Source organism: Apium graveolens, chromosome 7 (assembly GCF_009905375.1).
Source record: "Apium graveolens cultivar Ventura chromosome 7, ASM990537v1, whole genome shotgun sequence".
NCBI lineage: Eukaryota > Viridiplantae > Streptophyta > Magnoliopsida > Apiales > Apiaceae > Apium > Apium graveolens.
The window spans coordinates 24724746-24734810 of record NC_133653.1 but is presented as its reverse complement, the minus strand read 5'-3'; the positions used below and the strand labels follow the sequence as shown (position 1 = coordinate 24734810).

Here is a 10065-nt window from a genome sequence, read left to right as displayed (position 1 = left end):
AAAATAGCCGATTTTTGAAAAATTTAACAAAAATAGTCATTCTGAAAAAAGTGGCCAATTTTGGCCGATTGAATACTCCACTGTCAGTTGGGTATCCCAATTTGTATAAGATACTCCACTGGTAGTTGGGTATTTCATATATGGGATACTCCACTGCCAGTTGGGTATCTTGTATAAAGTGGATACTGTTGGACAAACTTAGTATTTTAGACTAAGTTGTGAATCATTTTGAGACTCTATATGAGTGAGACACATTATGTGTTAGTGGTGTGTATTTATTGGAACGTATTCTTCTCTTCGAGGGGATTCCAACGCATATTAACACGCTCAAAATGAGTAAAAGGTGAATGAGAACTGATGTTCCAAAGTTTTACCTTTTAATATGAAAAGTGGTTTTGTACCACATCGAGAGTAGCACAAACCTATTCCTTAGTTTTTCTTATAAATACCATGTACCACATCGAAAAGAAAAAACAAGTCCTTTCAAGCCTCTCTTTATAAATAGAGTCTTAGGGCACCAGTTTTATTAAGTCGAGGAAATAAGAGTCATCTCTTTCATTCTCGGTCTCTTTAGTATTAAATTTTTCCAATATTCCGGTGATAGTTCTCGGGCTCAGTTCAAGTTCGCTGAGAGTATATTCGATCTATCGATTATACTAGTATCTCGTTTTATCCTGGGAAGCAGGTCGCTAAACACGGATGGTGCGGGGCGAAACTGCTTTAAGGAGACAGTTTTCTGGACTCGAGATTAAATCCAATCTCTGTTTGTTTTCTCAAACCCTTCTCCTAATTTAATTGTTAATTCTCATATGCTTATGTGATTTAAGAATTAACAATGTTTTTGTGAAGTAGTTATATATTCAATATATATATATAACAATGTCTTTATCGTACAAGATTGCTAACAATCTTAAAGCAGTTTTCTTCAATTTTCATACTTTCTTGTGAGTAGACGCAAAAGTCAATTTGATTGTTTAAATTGGATTTATTTATGGGTATATGAGTGGCCATTATTTGCCTCATTAATTAAATTAAATTTAGTGCGTTAATTTCTTTGATCACTTGTTGCCATGTGCTTGAAATTAATATAAATTTGTTTTAAGTGGTGCTTTGTTTAAGCATAACAGGTACGAGGCAAAAGTAAGCACAAAGTTGTTGGATAATTGGTTTCGTATAAGGCTATTGATGCTTTAATGGTTATTGATTTATGATCAACTTATATTCAAGTGGACATATTTGGTGACATCTCTTTCGGGTTGATCATTATAAATTGGTAGATTAAACCCAAATTTATAATCCGTCCATGTTTTTGCTATTAATGGATAGCTTATTATGTTTTGTTAACATGGTGATTGATTTCTTAATTCTGAATTGATTTTGGAATTATTAGTACACTGATACAAGAATCATATATGCTATAGTTTACATGCATGTTTGAAAGTTCATAACATGATATTGCTATGCAATTAAATGATATGGCTACATAAATGTGACCCTTCATGATGGAACTTGATTATTTGGTGATTAATTTTTTAATCATTGTTGAGTGATGATAAGGCATCAATTATTATTGTTTAATCTTTAATAATGGAGTTATATCACAAACTTGTAATACTGGATAGAATGCAGTAACATGTTTGTTGTTAAATAATGTGACGAGGTGGGCAGCTGAAGTGAACCAGATTTACAATTGCTCAGGATTCTCCACATTAAAAAACCTAATGGGCCTGGAGTACAGGTTATGGGTCGGCACATAAATTATATTTTTCTGGTTGGATTTTTCCTCCAGTTAAATAGTAATTTCACGTGTTGGTGTCGGTCTGCTGTGGCAGTGACACACGAGCCTATTATAGTGATCCATGTGATACTTAATACGGCGAATATTGATATCAGTATTTATGCTGAACTTCGGAGAGAATCCGAAAAGTTGTTAACCCTAACGTATCAGTTGATCAAGGATCACTGAATGTGGGTTTATTGAAGATTTATGTTCTTCCTTGGGCCTTTTCTGGTTGTACCAGTAGGTGAGCCATAAATGTAGGTTCGTGTGAACCATGTAAATATTTTCGAGAAATTCGGTAATTGAATTTTTAATGATAAGAACTACGGGAAGTTCTTTTAACATGATATTAAAATCTTATAGGTTTTAATGAATAACGTAAAACCTGCTCAGATGAGAGGTAGTGACACGATACGTGTTTACTGTCTAGTTTGATAGTAAAACATTTGTCACTCGTACTCGTAGTCGAGTCAATATTGAAGCTAAATAGAGAGATGTGTGCTCTATAAACTCAAGGGTAAATCCAACTTAATACAGATAATTAAGATGGTTGTGAATAAATTTGATGATGAATAATCACCGGGCAAATTCTGTTTGCAACGTGAATATTCATGAGGTCGTTGCACCTTACTCGCATTATATAAATGGAGTAGATGCAGGCTTGAGTTGCGCTCTGAGAGAGATGCAAAACGATTGTGATCAGCTCAGACTATCACTGAATTTGAGGATATTAGTTACGAAGGGCTAATCGTTCCTTAAACATGATACCACAGAAGGAAATAATTAAATTTCCTATTAGTTTTGGAATATTTTCTGACATTCTGTAAAATATTAAAATTGTGGGGGTATCTGAAATAGAAAATTATTGAATTTTCTATGAATAGTGGAATGTAATGAAACATTCTTGAAAATAATTGAAATGTGGGGGTATCTCGAAACTTGATACCAATACCTCTGTTGGTAGCATGAGATCCAAAATCAATTGAGATATTTTGGATGGATACATAGACAATGGTTGAGTCTAATAATATCCGATATATGAATCTAATTTTGAGATTCGTAAGAATACTATTACAGAGTTTAGGAATGCTTATGCGATAAGCTAGTAGATCCTAGTAGATCTGTAATTAAAAGTCATCTAAATGAACTTACGAGTTATTGGATGAATGTGAGGATGAACCTGCAGAGAGCAAAAGACTTGGATAATTGCTAGTCCCGAATGTCTTGATAATTTGCTTGAAGGTGAACTCGTAAATTTAATAGAAGCAATGCGCTTCACGTATAATTTCTTGATAAGTGAATATATCAAGAGAAAATTTGACTATTACTGAGAGTCAATAAATCAAGATTTTCTAGCACGTGTACTAGAAAATGGATTGTGCATGTTCTCTCTATGTCCTTTGTGGGGGAAAGGATGTTAAGAAATAGAGAGAGTGGTTCTGTTTGACAGAATCTTGTTTAAAAAAAATATATAGATCTTCTTACGAGATAGAAGCATTAGGACCCAGATGAATTTTTAAATTGGGAAAATATATCTGGGTCTGAAGGAAGTATAAGGTCAGACTGATACAAAAAATATTACAGTCGAAAGTGATGACCTTATATAATTTATGAAATATTCTCGAGTTTTGAGAATAAGGTTCATTAAGATGATACTAAAATTATCGTATTGTGAAATTTAAAAGTGCATCAATGAACATTGAGATGGTCTTTCTAAATAGATATTTGGAGAAATATCTATTTACATGAACCCGAGGGTTGCTCTAGATAAAGCAAGAGTAGAAAATCTGTATTTTCGGTGATCATGTTGAGTGAAACAACATTGACACGAAATAATGGCATATTAAATTTGATATTGCTATGATAAGCAATGGCTTCAAATAAATGACATGGTTGCCATTTTGAGGACGCTCAATATTGGTTGCTATGTGAATAAGGATTGCCAGTTTAAGGACGCTTAAACTCGGTAATGATGCAAACTGAAATTGCTGGTTTTTTGGGACGCTAAAAGCTGGTAATATCAATAACAAGTGAAGCCTTAAGTAATAACTAGTAAAGTTATTTCATAAATATGAAATATGTCAATATGAGATGTCAAACTGATTCAAAATCAGAGAATTGACAAGTGTGCATGTGTTATTTACACATGATATGCAAGTCATAATTGATTGCATGTGAGTGATCTGATCATTACGAGAAGTAATGACAAGAGGATCATCTCTGAAAATCTTGATGAGATTGAAAAGTTTTGATTTGAAGATTACAATCTTCGTGACTTTAAAAGGTTTAGATGATACATGTCACATGTTGGTGATGTGAATTTTGAAGAGGTCAACGAAGCTAAAGTTGTCATAGCTGGAATGGATTTATATATATCCAAGCGTAGATGAACAAGGATCTCTCAAGAAGGATTGCAAGTCTGTTGTACTTTTTAAAATTGTACAAAATTAGACATAGGCTACACAGTTGGTAAACTGGGTAGATGCACGAGTACAATGGAAATTAGTCACTTGGAAGTGATTGCAATGAGATTTAAGGTGTATGATATGTGCTCGTGAGCTTGGACTTCAATACGAAAGATATCTAATTGTACTATGTGAATATAGTATGTAAATTAGATATTTGACTTTAAGAACTTAAAAGTCATTCGAGAATACATTTCACACTTAGCAGTCGTGTCATGGAAATCCTAAACTTAGCTCGATTCATGATGGAATACGAGTCTGGTGCATAAAATAAATGCAGTTAAAAGGCCGAGTAGCCACTTTGTAAGGATATTCCTAAATGACAAGGAAAATGTGTCTTCAATATGCATATATCGTGTAATCAATATGCAAATTGGGAGATCACATTATTGTGTATGAAATGGTATGTCTCACATCTATGATGAGGACATAATACCATTAAACAACTATTCTCAACGAGAATTATCATGATTGACTATGTAAAGTTAAATGATAATGTTTGGATCCACTAACCAGATGGTTAAACTGAGCGAATCTGTTTAAGCCAAGGGAATCTAGTTAGACCGAGAGATAGTTGTCAAATCATCGAGAGGAATGGGCCTTGCCTATTGCTTAACGGCGTCATGGTGGACACCCAACCTTGCTGACTGGAGATCCCAAGAACTTGGTTCAATGGGACAACTAAATCATGATGACCAAATCACTGTGGGGGTAACCCCTGGCCTATTTCTATGATGATGAAACAGTGAGACCCGTAAGGTACGAGGTTAAGCTTTATGCTTTTAATGATCTTTGACGAATACAGGGATTTCAAGTTTGAATACATAATATTCGGTTAAGTAAACGCGGGTTACTCTATAAGATAAAGATCACCTATGTAAGAGAGAAGTATGGCCGCTTCAAAGGAGAATTGCGAGGCACAATTCTTTAGAAACTCTTACAGAACCAGGACGATGTTCCAGGGCCAAAATGGACATAATCATGAGAACTGAATGAGTCAGGAAAGATATAGTGATGAGTATGTCATCGTTTACACAAACGGTCGAACAGTTCAAGGACATCGCGTCATACTGTCTACCAGTAAAGTCGATATACTTATTCGAGCGAAGGTTCAAGGAGCATTCTCTACCTATCGTATGCTATATCCGACCGCCGGAACTATCACCAAGTCAAGCTCCGCGTCTGTCTGTCTATGTGGTGTCTATGTGGTGCGTGCTACTGGACCATCAATCTCATTTGTGGGGGATTGTTGGACAAACTTAGTATTTTAGACTAAGTTGTGAATCATTTTGAGACTCTATATGAGTGAGACACATTATGTGTTAGTGGTGTGTATTTATTGGAACGTATTCTTCTCTTCGAGGGGATTCCAACGCATATTAACACGCTCAAAATGAGTAAAAGGTGAATGAGAACTGATGTTCCAAAGTTTTACCTTTTAATATGAAAAGTGGTTTTGTACCACATCGAGAGTAGCACAAACCTATTCCTTAGTTTTTCTTATAAATACCATGTACCACATCGAAAAGAAAAAACAAGTCCTTTCAAGCCTCTCTTTATAAATAGAGTCTTAGGGCACCAGTTTTATTAAGTCGAGGAAATAAGAGTCATCTCTTTCATTCTCGGTCTCTTTAGTATTAAATTTTTCCAATATTCCGGTGATAGTTCTCGGGCTCAGTTCAAGTTCGCTGAGAGTATATTCGATCTATCGATTATACTAGTATCTCGTTTTATCCTGGGAAGCAGGTCGCTAAACACGGATGGTGCGGGGCGAAACTGCTTTAAGGAGACAGTTTTCTGGACTCGAGATTAAATCCAATCTCTGTTTGTTTTCTCAAACCCTTCTCCTAATTTAATTGTTAATTCTCATATGCTTATGTGATTTAAGAATTAACAATGTTTTTGTGAAGTAGTTATATATTCAATATATATATATAACAATGTCTTTATCGTACAAGATTGCTAACAGATACTCCACTTACAGTTGGGTATCCCATCAGCTAAAGTTGACCAATTTTTCAGAAATTGGTTATTTTTGTTAATTTTGTATAAAAATAGGTTAAATTTGTCCTTCACCCATTATTTCCCTGACATGTTGACCTGTCTTGACGCTGTCTTCTGTTGTAAGTCAATAATATATGCTGTCTCCTGTCATTCCTAGCACATTATTACTACAACATTTGTGAAACACAACTTAAAAAACAAGTGTTGACTCATCAATCTCTCTCTCTCTCATAGACACACACATACAGAAAATATGCAGACATTAACTCTGATTCCACCCACAATTTGCAAAATCAAATCCTCCATCTCTACAAAGGTACTTCATATATCTCATCTTGGTCAAAATCTTCTTTAGTTCCTTCTATTTTTATCATATCTCTAATTACAACCATTGTTTGCTGGTTCTTATTAATATGGGAATCATGGAAGGAAGGCAAAGGAAACAGAGGAGTAGCAGAGACTAATAAACATGAAGTGAAGTTTATGAATATCAAGAAAATGTTGGCTCCATCTTTAATGGCTGCTGCACTACTTACCTTATCTCCAGTTATCAACCCACCAGGTCCTCTCATTTAAACACACACACACACCAATAGTAACATTTTTATAATGCCCACAATTTTCTCTGTAAATTACATAATGCTTTTCTTTCGTATTGTTTGGAAAACTAAACAGTGGAATTGTTACAAGATTAAGAACTGAAAAATATAGAAACTTGGAAATCAGTAGTATATGTGTAGCTCGAGCTTGGTAGTTGTTGTACTATACTTGATAAATTGATGGTGTTAAGTGGTTGTTGTAGAAGTCACGTTACATTACTTTCAACTTTTAAGTCATTAAGTAATCTTTTGTAAGCTAAACCAAGCGAACAATAGGAGAAAACTAAAAATTCAGAAGCAATTTTTACGGTTTCTCAGTTTGTGCTGTTAAAAGCAGTTAATAGATTTGGTATTATTGTGATTTATGTCCTTGGTTAGGGATCAGCCTTGGCTATTTGTTGCATGAAATATGTTGCAACTGAGTGCCTTTCGATCTAAATTTGTTTTTCTTTTAAAGATTTTTAGATTTTTAGTGAATTGCTTGTTGACATTCACTGAAATTAATAAAAATATCAGAATGTGATTGCAGTTTTTACAGATTATGTTATGATACCATGGTATGTTGTATGTTCAAGATATGTGATGAATTAACCTTATCCACCGACACTTTAAGGTCTTCGAGTCAGGGGTAGCATTGGAGGAGCTTAAGTTATAGCTCTAGAGTTCAAACCCTCGGACACTTACACCTTAGTCCAAAAATATGGTTTTCAGATCCAATCTTGAGAGCCTTGTTTGAAAAGTTGGTTATCTGAGTGAAATGAATGAAGGAGTGTTAAAGTTTTATGATGCACTCAATCCCTTATACGAATACCTTAGAGTAGAGTTGGTACTTTAATCTTAAGATATAACTTTAATTTAGCTTGATCACTAAATTCACTTTATTGCCAGTTCATAATATTGGCACTTTTTCCACAACATATATCTGTGAAGGGATCCAGCTTGTGACTGAATAAGAATATTTCTCAAATTTTCTGCCACTGGTCAGTATCTTTTGGACAGACAATTGAAGTACATAGAGGAGCGTCGCTGTTTAATCGAGCTTGCATTGCTTGTCATGTTGGCGGAGGAAACATAATCCAGCCAGTAAGTTTCCTAAACTTTCATACCCATCCTTGCAAAACTACCATTTTGCGCGTTTAAACAACTGCTGTTATCTTACCAGGGTGCAACGCTTTTCCTAAAAGATCTACAAAGGTAAATCAAGATGCAAGCTGGTTAGTTAGTGCTTCCCTAATCAATCTATACATGTGTCTCTTAGATATTCAGCGGAACAATGATTTTATTTGATACCTTTCACCATGATATGGCCTATTTGAATCCTAAACTAAAATAAGATGATTTCGCTGCTCTGTGTTCATACTGCCATTGAATAAATACCCTCAAGTATAACTGTTGGGATTTATAGATGCCCAGAAGTCCACCATGTGATCAGCTGAAAGTACGGAACATGGTTTACTAATATTTACTAAATTCTGCAGAAATGGAGTTGACACAGAAGATGAGATATACCGTGTAACATACTTTGGTAAAGGAAGAATGCCAGTATGTTCTTCATAATTCTGAATGTTTTGAGTTATTCTCTGCATTTTAGATGATACTTAACATCATATGTCTACTTTCTCCAGGGGTTTGGTGTGGATTGTAAACCAAGGGGTCAATGCACGTTTGGGCCTCGTCTTCAAGAAGATGAAATTAGACTTCTAGCTGAGTTTGTGAAGTCTCAGGCTGCTGAAGGCTGGCCAAACATAGAGATTTCTGGAGATTGATATATGTTGGAGCAAGAAAACAATGAATATTTCCTCAAGTTCTGTACCAAATTACCAAGGATAGTAATTCTCCATTTTATTATTCTATGCAAATGTAGGAATGCCAGTATGCTATTATCGAAAGTGAATGTTGTATGAGTTGGAACAAAACACAATATACAACTCTTTTTGTGAGAAGATGTGTTTTGGTCATCATGGAATCGTGATGCCGACATTGTAGTTCTGTTGGAAGTTGAAGCTTCAGCGGATAAGTGGAATTACAAACATAACCGGTGATTCTGCATCTGCAGGGTCCGTGTGAGAATGAAACTTCTGTAACCAATTTCTTCATTCATTCCAGAAACTCTATTGTACTAAACAAGCCAAAAGTCTGTAAAACTAAAACTGAACTAAAAACAATGAGCTGAAGATATATATACAAAAAAGTTCTAACTGATTTTCCCGCTAAAACCAACTGAATGTAAAAGATAGAAAAGACTAAACTACCCTCAAATGAAACTTCTATCTACAAAACAGTCATAACTTCCACAGCCTCCCCTCAAGCCGGACTTGGATGATGACAGACAAGACCAAGCTTGGAAGCCATAAATCTGAGCTGAGCAGCACCAAGAGACTTAGTAAGAAGATCTGCAAGTTGCAGAGAAGATTGAACAAGAAACAGAACAAGAAATTTAGCTTCAATGTAATCCCGAATGAAATGACAGTCAACCCTGAGATGCTTTGTGCGTTCCTGAAACACTTGATTCTCAGCAATGTATTGTGCAGCAGTATTGTCACAAAACAACTGGACAGGTAAGGGTATATGAACACCAAGATCTTCCAGCAAACCATGTAACCAAATCAACTCACTAGTAGCATAACTCATGCTACGATATTCAGCCTCACAGGTACTTTTGGAAGTGGTTTTCTGCTTTTTAGTTTTCCATTAAATCAGAGAATTACCAAGAAACATAGCATAACCAGATAAGGACTTTGCAGAAAAAGTACAAGATCCCCAATCTGCATCACAATAACCTTGAAGCAGAAAATTATTCTGTGAAGAATAAAATAAACCCATGTTAATAGTACCTTTCAGATACTGAAGAACATGCATAGCAACCTGGAAATGAGAAGTAGCAGGAGAGTTTAAGAATTGACTTAGTTGTTGGACAGCATATGAGATATCAGGTCGAGACATGTTCAAATACAACAACTTCCCAACAATCCTTCTATAATTCTCAGGATCTGGTAATAAAGGCCCATCCTTGATGCTAAGATGTAATCCAGTTGGAAAAGGAGTAGAAACCACTTTGCATCCTTCCATTTTAGTATCCTTAAGTAAATCCAAAATATATTTCCTTTGATTCAACAAGATACCAAAACTTGTTCTAGATACCTCAATACCCAGGAAGTAAGATAAAGAACCAAGATCTTTAATTGTAAAAGCACTATACAAGGAAGTCTTGACCAAC

General features: G+C 35.1%; 1 protein-coding gene across 2 annotated transcripts; it reads left to right on the top strand.

The window, feature by feature from the left end:
• The first annotated feature begins 6409 nt into the window (after nucleotides 1-6409).
• LOC141670403 (cytochrome c6, chloroplastic) lies at nucleotides 6410-8924 on the top strand. 2 transcript variants are annotated; one of them, XM_074476228.1, is made up of 6 exons: nucleotides 6410-6565; nucleotides 6679-6811; nucleotides 7834-7931; nucleotides 8011-8042; nucleotides 8327-8390; nucleotides 8474-8924. In XM_074476228.1, exons 1-6 carry the CDS (start codon nucleotides 6503-6505, stop codon nucleotides 8612-8614), a joined length of 531 nt encoding a protein of 176 aa, XP_074332329.1. In that variant the 5' UTR covers nucleotides 6410-6502; the 3' UTR covers nucleotides 8615-8924. The 2 variants fall into 2 exon arrangements, with proteins under 2 accessions (XP_074332329.1, XP_074332330.1); XM_074476229.1 differs by having other exon boundaries at nucleotides 8327-8373; nucleotides 8474-8610.
• Nucleotides 8925-10065: the final 1141 nt, after the last annotated feature.